The 16,468-nt window shown below is 49.9% G+C and overlaps 1 protein-coding gene across 14 annotated transcripts in view; it reads left to right on the top strand.

Moving 5' to 3' along the window:
• The first annotated feature begins 7,351 nt into the window (after positions 1-7,351).
• Positions 7,352-16,468, top strand: part of ALG1 (ALG1 chitobiosyldiphosphodolichol beta-mannosyltransferase) — a 148,855-nt gene continuing 139,738 nt past the window's right edge. For 11 of the 14 annotated variants that reach the window (XR_013524570.1, XR_013524573.1, XR_013524567.1 and 8 more), the window contains exons 1-9: positions 7,352-7,578; positions 8,462-8,539; positions 8,970-9,073; positions 11,230-11,378; positions 13,188-13,277; positions 13,934-14,044; positions 14,769-14,890; positions 15,238-15,276; positions 15,887-15,946. Coding sequence is in view for 4 of the 14 variants with exons in the window: in XM_002755867.6 (XP_002755913.5) it covers positions 7,371-7,578; positions 8,462-8,539; positions 8,970-9,073; positions 11,230-11,378; positions 13,188-13,277; positions 13,934-14,044; positions 14,769-14,890; positions 15,238-15,276; positions 15,887-15,946 (961 nt within the window). In the remaining 10 variants the exon portion in view is untranslated. The other 3 variants (XM_078344607.1, XM_078344609.1, XM_078344606.1) reach the window with 3 other exon arrangements.

The raw sequence follows: 16,468 nt of genomic DNA on the forward strand, positions 1-16,468 counted from the left end.
CGGAGTCTCCTGGCTCAGTGTCCCAAGTAGCTGGGACTACAGGCATAAGCCACCATGCCAGGCCCAGCAATTTCATTTCAGACTATCCACATTTCAAGTGCTTTATAGTCACATGTAGCTGCTATACTGGGCAGTGTCTTGGGTTTGAGCTACCACAACAGAATACTTGAGACTGAGTAATTTACAAGGAAAACAAACTCCTTTAGCTCATACATAGTTCTGGAGGCTGGGAAGACAAGGGACTGCATCTGGTGGGGGTGTTCTTGCTGTATGAACCCACGGTGGAAGGCAGAAGGGCAAGAAAGCTAGAGAGAGAGAGAAGAGAAAGAAGCCAAACTCATTCCTTCATCAGGTACCCACTTTTGCAGTAACAGTATGAAGCCATTGATGGGGGCAGAGTCCTCATGAAAGGTCCCACCTCTCAACACTGTGGCATTGAGAATTAAGGTTCTGGCTGGGCACAGTGGCTCATGCCTGTAATCTCAGCACTTTGGGAGGCTGAAGCAGGTGGATCATGAGGTCAGGAGTTCCAGCCCAGTCTGACCAATATGGTGAAACCCTGTGTCTACTAAAAATACAAAAAACTAGCTGGGTGTGGTGGCACAGGCCTGCAGTTCCAGCTACTCGGGAGGCTGAGGCAGGAGAATGGCTTGAACCTGGGAGGGGGAGCTGCAGTGAGCCAAGACTGTACCACTGCACTCCAGCCTGGGCAGCAGAGTAAGACTTCATCTCAAAAAACAAACAAACAAAAAAAGAATTAAGGTTCCAGTATATGAACTTTAGGGCACACATTCAAACCACGACAGAGCGTGAGGACCTAGCATCCGTATTTATTTCACTCAGTGTGAATGCACCTCTATTTCCTCACAGAAATTTTAATGTTGGTTTCCTGGGTGCTGTCTCAAACCTTGTCGGGGCTGTTGTATGTAGGTGTACCATATTATCTTTCTAAAACCCAAACAATTTTAAATTCAGAAACATACTTGGTCCCAAGCACTTCAGTTAAGAGATTACAGAGGCTGGGCCCGGTGGCTCACACCTGTAATTCCAGCAATTTGGGAGGCCGAGGTGGGAGGATCACAAGGTCAGGAGTTCAAGACCAGCCTGGCCTATATGGTGAAACTCCCTCTCTACTAAAAATACAAAAATCATCTGGACATGGTGGCATGTGCCAATCTACTCCAGAGGCTGAGGCAGGAGAATGGCTTGAATCCAGGAGGTGGATATCGCAGTGAGCCGAGATCGTGCCACTGCACTCCAGCAGCCTGAGCGACAGAGTGAGACTCTGTCTCAAAAAAAAAAAAAAAAAAAAGAGAGAGATGACATAATGATAATAATAACTGTAATAATAATAAAAACACCTCTCAAGTGTATAGTTGATGCTCTCTATGTGCAGACGACAGGGTTTCTCAACTTTTTAATTTCTTTTTTTTCTATTTGTTTTTTTTTTTTTTAAACACCACTTCTCAGCAGGAATCAACCTTTTAATTTCCTCATAGCTCTTTTTCCTACCCCTGGAGTGTTTTTAAATATTTGAATCCTGAAATATCTTTAATAACAGGTTTACTGAGTGTGGGAAGCAAAAAAGTTCCTCTTTAAAGTTTCCTTTCTTGTTAAAGAATAAATCATAAGTGGGCTAATAACTCTTTGTTAAGTCCTATCCTACGTAGCTGTTAGACATGCCATGCTTACAGGCACGTAGTACGTTCTACGTCCTTGTACTTCTTTAACCAAAACATCTGTGCTGGACGTGCTCACAGGCGTGTCCCAGCTCTCCATTACTTCCACGGGTTTACGGTTTTAAGTTGTTAGCCAATGGGGTTTTAGTTTAGATTGTGAGGTCTGACTCCAGTCAGCAGAGCTCAGATGCAGCAGTAAGGACGACTCCAAGAGCTTAAGAGACAAACATGTCTGCTTTCCTTTGATGGTTGTACTCTCGTGGCAAGATGGCTAGCGGGGGTACCCTTCCTGCAGTGTAGGAAGTAAAAAAGTATCAATTGCTTGCTAAGAGATCCTTTGTCTCAGTGCTTGTTGGAAATAGATGCTTGGTGCTGCAAAGAAAAAATAGCACCGAGACAAAGGATCTTTCAATAACACAATTTTTACTTTTTTTGGGCTACAGGAAAGGTACTCTCACTAGCCGTCTTGCCACCAGAGTACAAAGAACAAAGGAAAACACACGAATTTATTTCTTACTCATTTGGGGTCATCCTTACTGCTGTGTCTGATCTCCATTGGCTGGAGCCAGATCTCACAGTCTAAATTAAAACCTGATTGGCTAACAACTTAAAACTTTTTTTTTTTTTTTTTAAGACGGAGTTTCGCTCTTGTTACCCAGGCTGGAGTGCAATGGCGCGATCTCGGCTCACCGCAACCTCCGCCTCCTGGGTTCAGGCAATTCTCCTGCCTCAGCCTCCCGAGTATCTGGGATTACAGGCACGCACCACCGTGCCCAGCTTGTTTTTTGCATTTTTAGTAGAGATGGGGTTTCACCTTGTTGACCAGGGTGGTCTCGATCTCTTGACCTCGTGATCCCCCTGCCTCGGACTCCCAAAGTGCTGGGATTACAGGCTTGAGCCACCGCGCCCGACCCACAACTTAAAACTTTTCTAAACAGGTAAAAGCAATGGAGAGCTGGGACACGCCTGTGAGCACGTCCAGCGCAGACATCTTGGTTGAAGTACAAGGACGTAGAATGTACTACGTGCCTGTGAGCATGGCAGGTCTAACAGCTACACAGGATAAGGCTTAACAAAGCTATTAGCAGACTTACTCTTTTTATTTTTTATTTTTAGCACACTTATTCTTTAACAGGAAAGGAAACTTTAAAGAGGAACTTTTCTGCTTCCCACAGTGCTGAGCTTTCTTCGCGGCACTGAGCACCTGTTTACAACATTTCCATATCATTCACATACCGCAACATTCACCCTTTAAATATATACAGTTTCACAGTGGATTTTAGTATATTCACAAAGTTGTGCAGCCATCGCTGGTCTACCTCCAGAATGTTTTTGCCACCCCAAAAAGAAATCCCATACTCATTCACAGAAACTCCCTATTCTCCCCTCCCCAGGCCCCGGCAACCAGGAATCAACTCTCTGTGGCTATGGATTGAACTATTCTGGCTATTTCACAGAAATGAAATCATACAACGCATGGCCTTTTGTGTCTGGCTTCTCTCACTCAGCACGATGTTTTCAAGGTTCCTATGTGTTGTAGCACATGAGTACTTTATTCCTTTTCATGGATGAATAATGTCACCTCTTGGGGAAGCCCCTTCTGCTCTGATGATCTAAGAGAATCAGAACTATGGTGATGACAAACCAAAAGCAGACACATGGGCCAGGAGCGGTGGCTCACGCCTGTAATCCCAGCACTTCGAGAGGCCTAGGTGGGTGGATCACCTGAGGTCAGGAGTTCAAGACCAGCCTGGCCAACATAGTGAAACCCCATCTCTACTAATAATACAAAATTTATCTGGGCATGGTGGCACATGCCTGTAATCCCAGCTACTTGGGAGGCTGAGGCAGAAGAATCACTTGAACCCAGGAGGCGGAGGTTACAGTGAACCAAGATCGTGCCACTGCACTCTAGCCTGGGAGACTGAGCGAGATTTTGTCTGTCTCAAGAAAAAAAAAAAAATCGACATCTGCAGCTGGGCATAGTTGCTCACGCCTGTAATTTCAGTACTTTGGGAGGATCACTTGAGGTCAGGAGTTTGAGACCAGCCTGGCCAACGTTGTGAAACCCGGTCTCTACTAAAAATATAAAAATTAGTCAGGCGTGGTGATGCACGCCTGTAATCCCAGCTACTAGGGAGGCTAAGGCAGGAGAATCGCTTGAACCTGGAAGGCGGAGGTTGCAGTGAGCCGAGATTGTACCACTGCATTCCAGCCTGGGTGACAGAGCACGATTCCATCTCAAACAAACAAAAAAACGAGAGACACGTGGGAAACCTCGGGTGAGAGGCTATGGGATTGTTGCTGAGGACAGATTGCATTTCGTTCTTCCACTCATCCGCGGATGAACTTTTGGGTTGTTTCCATGATTTGGTTCTTGTGGATAGTGCTGATATAAGCATCTGCTTACAAGTTTTGTTCGAAAACCTGTTTTTAATTCTTGTGGTTGTATACCTGGGAATGCTATTGCTGGGTCACGTGGTAATTCTATGTTGACTCTAATGAGGGACCACCACTTGTTTTCCACAGTGGCTGGACCATCTACATGTCTACTGGCAGAAGATGAGCGTTCCTCACGTAAGTCCCCATGAAATATTGTTTTACTTCTTTGTTTTTTTGAGACAGGGTCTTGCTTTGTCACCCGGGCTGGAGTGCAGTGGTGTGACCTCCCTGGGCTCAGGTGATCCTCCCACCTCAGTCTCCCAAGTAGCTGAGACTACAGGCTCATGCCACCACCATTTTTTGGTATTTTTTGTAGAGATGGGGTTTCACTATGGTGTCCAGGCTGGTCCTGAACTCCTGGGCTTCAGTGATCCTTCTGCCTCAGTTTCCCAAAGTGCTGGAATTACAGGCGTGAGCCACTGCTTCAGTTTTCATGAAATTTTGACACTGCAGATATACTGCATGTTTGCATATTGTATCTACATATGTGCTTCATACATAAAAAGGGTAAGGTTGATTTGCTCCTCAAGAACCATTTTTGCCCCCTTGGGAGCACCTCTGGGAACACATGTTCCAAGGAAAGCTTGTCATTGTCATCACTTCTGTTAATCCCTGACAACCCCTCAAGTGGGTGCTCAACCACCTCGAACAAAATCTGAGGCTCCAAGGGAGCTTGAATGACCTATCCGTGCCCTCTTGATTGTTGGAAAGACCGAATCTCATGTAGAATGGATGCCAAGTAAGAAAGCAGAAAGCAGGACGGCAGCCTGGCTCAGCCACGAAGCCTCCCCACTGCTGGGGACGCCTCCGGCCTCTCTCTTCTGGAGACACCATTGAAACTTCCTCCCCAATGGAGGTTCGCCTACCAGAGGGAGGTGTCTACTTTTGGTTTGTCATCACCGTGGTTCTTATCCCCTTGGCTCATCAGAGCAGGACGGGCTCTCAAAGATGTGACGTTCCCCTCCCTTAATTCACAGGTGAAGAAAGCAAACTGATGGGGAGTGGCTTTCCGGAGGTCGAGCAGGAGAGCCAGGAGTCCTGAGGCTGAGGTCCCAGCCCCCCTACCTGTCCCATTATCGAGGGTCGACAGAGTTGGGGAGGGGATGTTTCGAAGGCCTCCAGCCCAGTGCACGCAACCTGGAGGCAGGGGCCTCGCTGGGAACCCGAGGATTAATGCCGCTGCCAGCATGTCTCTGTGCCCATCCTGCTGTCTGCACATCCTTATTCATCCTTTCTTTCCTTCTGAAAGCTCAGGTTTCAAGGTCTGGCATAAGGCGTGGCCTCTACCTTCCGAATCCGTAGAAAGGGAGTAATGAGGCTATTATGAAAAGCAGATGAAGAGTGTGCCATGGCCGGGTGCTGGCTCATACCTGTAATCCCAGCACTTTGGGGGGCTGAGGTGGGTGGATCACTTGAGGTCAGGAGTTCAATACCAGCCTGGCCAACATGACAAAACCCCGTCTCTACAAAAAATACAAAAAATTAGTCGAGGATGGTGGCACGTATCTGTAATCTCAGCTACTTGGAAGGCTGAAGCAGGTGAATCACTTGAATGTGGGAGGCGGAGGAGGTTGCAGTGAGCCGAAATTGCACCATTGCACTCCAGCCTGGGTGACAGAGTGACACTCTGTCTCAAAAAAAAAAAAGAAAAAGAAAAAGAAAAGGAAAAGTTTGCAAAAAAAAAAAAAAAAAGTGTGCCAAGCCCTGAGCTGAGCCCAGGGACACTGGGGAGCCACATCCCCACGGGCTACCCTGTCCTCTGGGTGCTGCCTGTGGTCCTCAACAGGGGAGGAGCTGCTGTCTTGTTTGTTTGTTGAATGTGGTGCGGGTGTTGGCTCTGCAGATTCTGGGGCAGCTCCTAAATAGGGGCAATGGGGTGGCATCACCAGTGAGCTGTTGGTGTTTCTCTGCAAGGGACTGCTTTCAAAGAGAAAGATCCGTGATATGATTTGGTTGTGTCCCCACCCAAATCTCATCTTGAATTTCCATGTGTTGTGGGAGGGACCCACTAGGAGGTAACTGAATCATGGGGTCAGGTCTTTCCTGTGCCATTCTCGTGATAGCGAATCAGGCTCCCGAGACCTGATTGTTGTACAAGGAGTTTTCCTGCACAAGCTCTTTTTGCCTGCTGCCATCTATGTAAGAGGGGACTTACTTGCTCCTCTTTGCCTTCGGCGGTGATGGTGAGGCCTCCCCAGCCATGTGCACCTGTAAGTCCATTAAACCTCTTTCTCTTGTAAATCACCCAGTCTTGGGTATGTCTTTATCAACAGCATGAAAATAAACTAATAAGAGGCGGTCACAGAGACACACATTAAACTCTTACTATGGCTACTTTGGGAGGTGAAATTGGAGGGTCATTGGGGAAATTTTCCTTCTAGTCATGGATTCTTGAGCAAAACCATGATGGTATTTACTTACTTGTTTGTCCTTTCCCTTCACTACCTTTGTTTTTGTTTTTTGAGATGGAGTCTCACTCTGTCGCCCAGGCTGGAGTGCAGTGGTGTGATCTCGGCTCACTGCAACCTCCACCTCCCGGGTTCAAGCAATTCTCCTGCCTCAGCACCCCCCCCCCAAGTAGCTGGGACTAGAGGCACGTGCCACCACACTGGCTAATTTTTTATTTTTAGTAGAGAGGGGGTTTCATCATGTTGGCCAGGCTGGTCTCGAACTCCTGAGCTCAAGTGATCTGCCCGCCTCAGCCTCCCAAAGTGCAGGGATTATAGGCATCCCCTCTCTACCTTTTAAATGTTTTATTAAGTGTGATGTACGCCCTGGAAAATGGGCAGGTAAGATGCTGCTTGAGGTGCCGCCCCAAATGCAGCGCACCCATGTTACCAGCCCCTGACTTCTAACAGCAAGGACTGACTTTTCTTTACATAGACGTAACTCTACGGTTCGTACTTGTCAGCGTCTGGCTCATTCCTCAGTGTTAGGATGAGATTCACCCAAATTCTTGTCTTACCATATTTTGAAATTATTTTAGGGCCCCGAAGAGAGTTCTTACATCCCAATACAGTAACAGCTTTAGTCGGGGAAATACACTGGTGTGTACGGAATCTGGTGTAAGTTCGTATGTCCTACTACTAACACTTCTTGGCCCCCCGAGGGGCTCCCCGGACCCCTCTTAGAGAACCGCGTCCCCATCCCGCCTTTTCTCGGCCCACTTCGGACACTCGGTCTGCGACTGCGCACAGCGAGCGCGCCTGCCCGCGGAAGCGCGGTCACATGACTGCTGCTCCCGCCAACATGGCGGCGTTCCGCTTCGTTCTGCTGGCGCTGTGTCTGCTGCTGCCGCTGCTGCTGCTGGGAGGATGGAAGCGCTGGCGGCGGGGGCGGGCGGGCCAGCACGTCGTAGCCGTGGTGCTGGGCGACGTGGGCCGCAGCCCCCGCATGCAGTACCACGTGCTGTCGTTGGCCAAGCACGGCTTCTCGGTGACCCTCCTGGGGTTCTGCAGTGAGTGCCCGAGGGTCTGGGAGGGAGGATGCTCTCTCAGCCTTTGACCCTCGGCTCTAACCGCCCCGGGGAGTCGAGGCGGAAGTGCCCCTTCTGTCGCCGCCTTTGGGCAGCTCTCCGGGATTGGACGAGCGGGTTCTACCCAGCCTTTCCTGGGCGGGTCTTTAGGTACAGTCGGCATTAATCTTGCCACGTGTGAGGACTGTGTTAAGTGACTCCATTGCGTGGTCTCACTTAATTCTAGCAAGTGGAACCCCGTTGCGTGGGACTCCAGGGCCAGTGCCGGTAGCTGTGTGCGTGTGCAGCTACCCTTGTCAGGCTTTGTCTGAGCTGACAAGCAGCGTCTCTCTCTCTCATTCCTCATCCCTCTGCGCAGAGCTCTGCAGAAAGATGTTTCATTTGTTCTTCATGTCCAGCTTTTCCCCACAGTGTGCAGGGCAGGGGTGTCTGCTCCTTCATTATTCTCTACGTTGGTATCTTGAGAGGGTAGCTCAACCCCATCTCAGGGAGAAGTGGGAACTCATTTGTTGCCGTTGATCCCTGTTTAGAGAGTCTGCTATCCCAGGGTGATGGGGTAGAGTGGGACTTCCTAGGGATCTCCCTGTGGTGGGAAATTCCACCATCCAGAGAATTAGTTTAATTGAGCACCTGCTGTGTGCCAGGCGTTGTGTTAAGTGAAGGTTGGTAAGATTCAGGCCCTCTCGCTGTGGGCTTTGTAGAGGAATCTGAGCAAGAATTGGCCACATTCTCAGTTCTGGCTAGTGAGGAACAGAGAGAGGTTTTGAAAAATCTTATTTTCCAAAATGATTCAGCCTGAGCTGAGAGATGATCTGACTTGAGATTGCTGCTTCTGGTACATTAAAGGGATCATTCTCCTTTTCAGACTCCAAACCCCGTGATGAGCTCTTGCAGAACAACAGAATTCAGATTGTGGGGTTGACAGAACTTCAGAGTCTTGCAGGTAGGGTGCAGTCAACTCCAGATTCCTGCGAATCCATGGGTTGGGGGTGGGAGGTGTTTGTTTGAAAAGTCTTGCAGAGGCCGGGCATGGTGGCTCACTCCTGTAATCCCACCACTTAGGGAGGCTGAGGCAGGCGGATCACCTGAGGTCAGGAGTTTGAGACCAGCTTAACATGATGAAACCCTGTCTCTACTAAAAATACAAAACTTAGCTGGGTGTAGTGGTGGGCGCCTGTAATCCCAGCTACTCGGGAGGCTGAGGCAGGAAAATCGCTTGAACCTGGGAGGCGGAGGTTGCAGTGAGCTGAGATCATGCCATTGTACTCCAGCCTGGGCTACAGAGTAAGACTGTCTCCAAAAAAAAAAAAGAAAGAAAAAAGAAAATTCTTGCAGATTCCCTTTGGTAGTCACAGGTGTTTTCTGACTTGCAGTTGGGCCCCGAGTTTTCCAGTACGGAGTCAAAGTTGTATTCCAGGCCGTGTACTTGCTGTGGAAGTTGATGTGGAGCGAGCCAGGTACCTATATCTTTCTCCAGGTGTGTATCAGCCTCTTCCTCCCTCTGTCAGAACCACGTTAACAGTTTACTTTCCAGCTTTTAAAAACATGCACAAGTTGGTAATCTATTGCATATTCATATGTGTGTGTAAATGTTTAAAGACACGAGCAGGAGTCTGTGGTGTCTGTTGATGGCACCTATCCATGGTCTCTGTGTCTTTACAGATAGAGTCTTACATTATACTGACTGTGTGTCTAAGTGTTTTCCAGGTATTAACTCATTCAGTCCTCACAGTCACCCTGGGAAGTATTACATTTAGGTAATACAAGAACCTGTTTCTTAAGGTTGTTCTTATTTAGACGAGAAAACCTAGACTGGAAAGGTTCTGTAAGTAGCCCATTGCCATACAGGTAGGAAGTGGTGGAGTCAGGATTTGAACCTAGGTAGTCAGTCTGGTTCTGTAGTTATACTTGTAACCTCTTCCCTTTGTCACTTTTTTTTTTTTTTTGAGATGGAGTCTCACTCCATCTGTAGTACCAGGCTGGAGTGCAGTGGTACAGTCTCAGCTCACTGCAACTTCTGCCTGCCGGGTTCAGGCAATGCTACTGCCTCAGTCTCCTGAGTAGCTGGGACTATAGGTGTGCACCACCATGCCTGGCTACTTTTTTGTATTTTTAGACGAGGTCTCACCATGGTGGCCAGGCTAGTCTCAAACTCCTGACCTCGTGATCCGCCTGCCTTGGCCTCCCAAAATACTGGGATTACAGGCCTGAGCCACCATGCCCGGGCACCACAAAAATTTTTTTTAGGAAGAGCTAGACTCCAACTCAAAAAAAAAAAAAAAAAAAAAATTTCTTTTCTAGCCGAAGGAAGAATACCTCTTTTCCTTTATTTTTTAAATTTATTTTTAACACATAGCAGCACCTTCCTCTTTTGTTTATTTATTGATTTATTTTTTATTTTTCCTGAGACAGAGTCTCTGATGCCGCTGACAGGCTGGAGTGTAGTGGTGCGATCTCAGCTCACTGCACCCTCTGCCTCCCGGGTTCAAGTGATTCTCCTCCCTCAGCCTTCTGGGTAGCTGGGATTACAGGCACCCATGACCACGCCTGGCTAATTTTTGTGTGTGTGTGTGTTTTTTAAAGTAGGGATGGGGTTTTGCTCTGTTGGTCAGGCTGATCTTCAACTCCTGACCGCAGGTGATACACCTGCCTCGGCCTCCCAAAGTGCTGGGATTATAGGCATGAGCCACTGTGCCTGCACCTTCCTCTTTTAATAGGCAGCATTGAATTCCAATATGTGATGTTTCCTAGTGGATGTATTTGGTCTCATCTTAATGGATACTCAGATTCTTCCAGATTTTGTTTTGACTTTTACAAATAGTGCAGCTCCAAGCAGAGCACAGTCAACATATGCCTTTCTCGTAAGTCCGGTTTCTTTCTTAGGGTAAATTCCTAGCAGTGGAATTGCTCTTGTGCATACAATTAAAGTTGATGCATTTAAAAAATGTGTATGTTACCGGATAGCTTTAGAGTAAGGTCGGGCCGGGGTGTCCCCTGCTGAGCGGAGGTGCCTCTTCTCCGGCATGCTTCCCATCACCAGATGCCGTTAGACTTTTTAGACTTTGCATTCTGACAGGTGGAAAATCTCTTTGTTCTGTTTTTTGCCTCCTGATGATTGATGATCTTGGACTTTTCAGGTTGGTTGGTTTTGTTTGTTTGTTTGTTTGGAGGCAGAGTCAGGCTCTGTCACCCAGGCTGGCGGGCATCGGCACAATCGTAGCCTAACTGCAGCCTCAACCTTCGGGGCTCAAGTGATCCTTCCTCCTCAGCCTCCTGGGTAGCTGGGGCTACTGGCGTGTCCCACCACACTTGGCTGATTTTTAAATTTTTTGTAGAGATGGGGTCTCACTGTGTCACTCAGGCTGGTCTTGAACTCCTGGGCTCAGATGATCCTCCTGCCTTGGCTTCCCAGAGTGCTGGGATTACAGGCATTAGACACGGAGCCTGGCCCACTGTGTTTCTTTTATGAGTTTGTACACCTATTTTGATGATGGAGAGGGCCTTTCTTCTGTTGTTATCAAGAGCTCTGTAAAGATAATAGACTTATCACCGTGTGTGTTGTGACTGTTTTCACTTGGTTTATTGCCCACTGTGGTCCGATTTCCTCCTTTTCAAGGCTCTTGTGTTTCCTAGAACCCCCCAGGGCTGCCTGGCATTGCCGTCTGCTGGTTCGTGGGCTGCCTTTGTGGAAGCAAACTCGTCATTGACTGGCACAACTATGGCTACTCCATCATGGGTCTGGTCCATGGCCCCAACCACCCCCTCGTTCTGCTGGCCAAGTGGTGAGACTCTGGGAAGTGGGTGGAATACTGTCCCCAGACCCCTCAAGGATGAGTGAAAGAAGGGTCATTGTGGGCCTCTGGAAGCTCGTTCCTGTGTGCTCTGCAGGAGGCCCGGCAAGGCTGGTGGATCAGGCTAGATGCTGGTTCCAAGGGATAGAAACAGGCCTCAGCAAAGGACCACGCTTTTTGGCCCATGGAATGGAAATGTTCAGGGAAATGGTTTTGAGCTAAGCAGCGTCACTGGGACCCAGCTCACGTCTGTCTCCACACCCCCTTCTGGCGGTGGTTCCCGAGCTGTCCTAGGTTTCGTCTCCACCCATGCCCATTGGGGAGGGCAGCCCTCTCCGATTGGTTCATGTAGGCTACCTGCCTTTCTCTGATCTGCCTGTTGAGGCTGGGCTTGGGGCAAATGCTCCAGCAAAAGATCTGGGTCTCAGGAGCATCCATATCCCATGGACAGAGGGTGTGTGAGGGCAGATCCCCAAATTAAAACCCAGGGCTGCTGTTGGAAGTGGGCCACAGTTGCTGTAGCCTATGAGACAGGGAAGGAAGAAGGACCAGTGGCAGTGGTGGGACGTGGAGCTGGGAAGGTCGTCTGCTGTACTCTGGGCCCGAGTGTAACGTCTCCCTTGGTCTGCATGCCCAGCCTCCGTGCGCGCACCCAGCCTTGGGCCATTGGCTGGCTTTGCCTTTGCCCTGATGAGTTTGTTCACTGGCAGTGCTGACAGCAACAGCAAATAGTCATTGAGCACCAGCTGCATGCCAAGCCCTTTTTGTATTTTACCCCGTTCAATCTCCGTGCACCTCGGGAGGGTGTACCTTTTACAAGTCAGGAAAGTGAGGCTGAGAACGATGACCCTCTTGCCACACAGCTAAGCGTGAGGACCAAAGTGTCGTCCCAGGCAGCCCCCTTTCTGAGATTTCTCTGCATTTTGAGAGAGGAGCAGGCCCTGATTCCCCGGCAGTTAAATACCCAGAATCGCTCATTCCCTGTTCCTGCTCCACCCCGCGGTCAGGGCTCAGTCTCGATTAGGAGTGAATGTGTACAACGTTCACTGAATCCCTTTCCCCCACGTTGAGAGCAAGCCGTGGCCTTACACCCTTTGCAGCGGTAGCTCAGGGTGGCGGAGATCCACTAGTGAGGCCTTTATTTTATTTCTTCCTTTTACAGCAAGAGAGAGGATGTTCACCTTGGCAGGGATACACAGCTTCCTTTTATTTATTTTTTAAAATTTGTATTTGTTTGTTTATTTTTTTGAGACAGTCTTGCTCTGTTGCCCAGGCTGGAGGGCAGTTTCCTTTTCAAGTGATTGTGTTGGCCCGGCACAGTGGCTCACGCCTGTAATCCCAGCACTTTGGGAGGCTCACCTGAGGTCGGGAGTTTGAGACCAATGTGACCAATGGGGAAAAACCCTGTCTCTACTAAAATACAAAATTAGCCGGGCATGGTGGTGGTCGCATGTAATCCCTGCTACTCGGGAGGCTGAAACTGGAGAATCGCTTGAACCCAGGTGGTGGAGGTTGCAGTGAACCAAGATGGCACTGCACTCTAGCCTGGGTGACAGTGAGAATCCGTCTCAAACACAAAATAAAAATAAAATATAAAGTGATTGTATTTAAGCCGACAAGTGACACAACATAAAGAAGGGTATCTACAGCGTAAAGAAAGAACAGTGGCACAGGTGTGGCTCAGGGAGCTCAGACGTTCCCCGCTCTGTGGCCTTTTCAGTGTTGAGGGGTGTAGAGCCACGCTGTGGTTGTAGTGGAGGCCTGTCTAGGGTTCTGCTGATTGCTCATTCATCTTTTCAGGTATGAGAGGTTCTTTGGGCGCCTCTCCCACCTGAACCTGTGTGTTACCAATGCCATGAGGGAAGACCTGGCCGAGAACTGGCACATCAGGTACCATGGTCTGGGGTGACGGCAGCCTGGGAGAGTTGCAGGGCCCCTGAATGGCTGCAGTGAGAGCTGCCTTGCCTGTCGTGTCATGCTGGTGAGGCAGTTTAAAATGCTGAGGGCTACCCCTATAATCCCCTCACTTTGGGAGGCCAAGGCAGGCAGATCACAAGGTCAGGAGTTCGAGACCAGCCTGGCTAACATGGTGAAACCCTGTCTCTACTAAAATAGAAAAATTAGCCGGGGTGGTAGCGGGCACCTGTAGTCCCAGCTACTCGGAAGGCTGAGGCAGGAGAATTGCTTGAACCCGGGAGGTGGAGGTTGCAGTGAGCCGAACTGCACTCCAGCCTGGGCAAAGAGCAAGACTCAGTCTCAACAAAAAAAGAAAGAAGGAAACACTGAGGGGCTGGGAGGTGGTCCCTGGTGTTTGGGGAAGCTGGGGGAGGAGGGGGCAGAGTTTCTTCTCTTCCAGCCCCCACGGGGTCCAGGCAGTTATGGTCCTAGGACGTCTGTCTGTGCATTCCCAAGTAATTGTAAAGCTGCTGCTTTTCATCGTCTGGCACTTGGATTCCCCAAGCATCCTTTTCCTGGATCCTGTGGGTCCTCTATTCCTGAGGTATTTCTTCCGCCCTCCCAATAGCTCTGCTGTGATTTCATTGCAGGGCCATGACCGTCTACGACAAACCAGCATCTTTCTTTAAAGAGACGCCTCTGGATGTGCAGCACCGGCTCTTCATGAAGCTGGGGGCCTCGCACTCTCCGTTCAGGGCCCGGTAGGCCTCCCACCCTCTGCTGCCCCTGCCCTGGCCTCTCCCCTTCTCACTGCAGACCTGGGAACTCACTCATCCAGGGGTTGGCAACTGAGGCTACAGGCTGGTTGCCAGCTTTTGTACATCCAGTTTCATTGGGACACAACACACTCATTCCCTTCTGAGTTGTCTAGAGCCACCTTTGAGCTACAACAGCAGGACTGGGTTTTGTAACAGTGAACCTGTGTCCCACGAAGCCTGAAGCATTTACTCTCTGGCCCTTTAAGAAATGTTTGTTGACTCCTGCACTGTCTTACTCTCCAGCCAGTTGGTTCCCAGGCCTGTGGCAGGATCTGTGGACCTATGTCCCCTGGGGTGTCTCATGGGGCTAAGGAGGAGACCTTTGTGCAGGTCCACACACCCTGTTGTGTGCCCCTGGGTAAGCTGGGGTGGTGGTGGAGGGGCGTCACAGCAGCTTCATCTGAAGGTGAGGGGATGGTAAGACAGTAGCCCCCATGGAGAGAAGGAACGAGTCAGTCTTGTTTGCTGCCATAACCTTAGCGCACCCAGCAGCAGTATTGGAGAAAGCAAGCCCAGGCCTCGGGTGGCAGGGGTGGTCTGGCGCTGCTGATGTGGCCGGGAACCCCAACCTTTGGGAGCCTGCAGGCCTTGCCACGGCAGGAGGTGCCTGTCCTGGTCCCTGGGCCTGCTCTGTGGCCTCTCACAGGCTTTTTTTCTGCTCCTTCAGCTCAGAACCTGAGGACCCAGCCATGGAGCGGTCGGCCTTCACAGAGTGGGATGCTGGCAGCGGGCTGGTGACACGTCTCCATGGGCGGCCAGCTCTGCTGGTCAGCAGCACGAGCTGGACAGGTCTGCATGACCCCCGGGGCCCTTGGGGTTGGTGTGACGGGCACCTGGCCAGGCTGTTTTCCTCACCCCTGCTGGTCTTGCATGCCCCCCTGGTCCCTACCCTGGTCTCAATGAGAAGGGGAGGGCTTGTGAGCTGGAAGGGAGGCCCCTGAAATAGGGGAGGGACAGCGGGGGGTGGGGAGTTGGGGAGAAATCCCAGATACAGGTGATGGGGAGCAAGGCAGCCAATCACACTGCCATGTGCGTACCTAAGCCACAATCTTGCATGTTCTTTACATGTACCCCCAAACCTAAAATGCAATTAAAAAAAAAGAAAAGACCCCTGACATTCAGTTCTCTTCTCTTAGAGGATGAAGACTTCTCCATCCTGCTGGCAGCTTTAGAAAGTAGGTGTGTGGCTGCGGTGAGGAGCTCTGGGCTCCACTGAGCTGTGAGCTGCTTGCTTGGTCTGCAGTGTGTTCCTGCCCCGGGCTACTGGGTGGACCAGTCTGGGGACAGCAGGGGTGGTGGTGGTGTGGGCGCCTCTGAATCCCCGGTTGGGTCATTGAGTGACCAGGCTCTCAGGCTGAAATGCCCCTTCCAGGAGAGCATCTCAGAGAGGGCGGTGGCCTCCCCACCAGAGCAGTGCCCTTTCCCCACCTGACCGGATGACCCTGGCTTTATTTAAAAAAATTTTTTTGATGGGAGTGGTGGCTCACACCTGTAATCCCAGAACTCTGGGATTTTGATGGGAGGCTGAGGTGGGTAGATCACCTGAGGTCAGGAGTTTGCGACCAGCCTGGCCAAACTAAAAATACAAAATTAGCCAGGTGTGGTGGTGGGTACCTGTACTTCCAGTTACTTGGGAGGCTGAGGCAAGAGAATCACTTGAACCTGGGAGGCAGAGGTTTCAGTGAGCCGAGATCATGCCAGTACAGTCCAGCATCAAAAAAAAAACAAAAAACACAGATTTCTATCAGAAATTCCATGTAGAATTGTTTATTTTTTTAAATACAGAGTTTGAACAACTGACCCTTGACGGACACAACCTTCCTTCTCTCGTCTGTGTGATAACAGGTACCGCCAGTTATCTGGGACCCTGGGTGTCTGTCTGGTTAGGGGTGGCACAGGGGGAGGGGCACGCAGCCTGTACCGTGTGCTTCCCAAGACCTTGCCTCCTTAGTCCTCACTGCAACTCTCTGCCATAGGGTCTTAAATTGCTCTGTGTGGGGGAAACTGAGGCTCAGAGGGTTTTGAAGAAGGGCAGGGAGCCTAGATTTGAATTTGGAGATACCAAGTTTTCTACTTTTTCACTAGTTGCCAAGCGTCTTTTTGTTGTTGTTGTTACTTAATTGGTGTCTTTTTTTTTGAGGGAGAGTCCCACTCTGTCTCCCAGGCTGGAGTGCAGTCACGAAATTTTGCCTCATTGCAGCTTCCGCCTTCTGCATTCAAGTGAATATCGTGTCTCAGCCTCCTGAGTAGCTGAGATTACAGGTGTGTGCCATGACACCTGGCTATTGTTTGTATTTTTAGTGGAGACAGAGTTTCACCAGGTTGGCCAGGCTGGTCTCAAATTGCTGACCTCAGGTGTTCTGCCCG

Source organism: Callithrix jacchus, chromosome 12 (genome assembly GCF_049354715.1).
Source record: "Callithrix jacchus isolate 240 chromosome 12, calJac240_pri, whole genome shotgun sequence".
Taxonomy (NCBI): domain Eukaryota; kingdom Metazoa; phylum Chordata; class Mammalia; order Primates; family Cebidae; genus Callithrix; species Callithrix jacchus.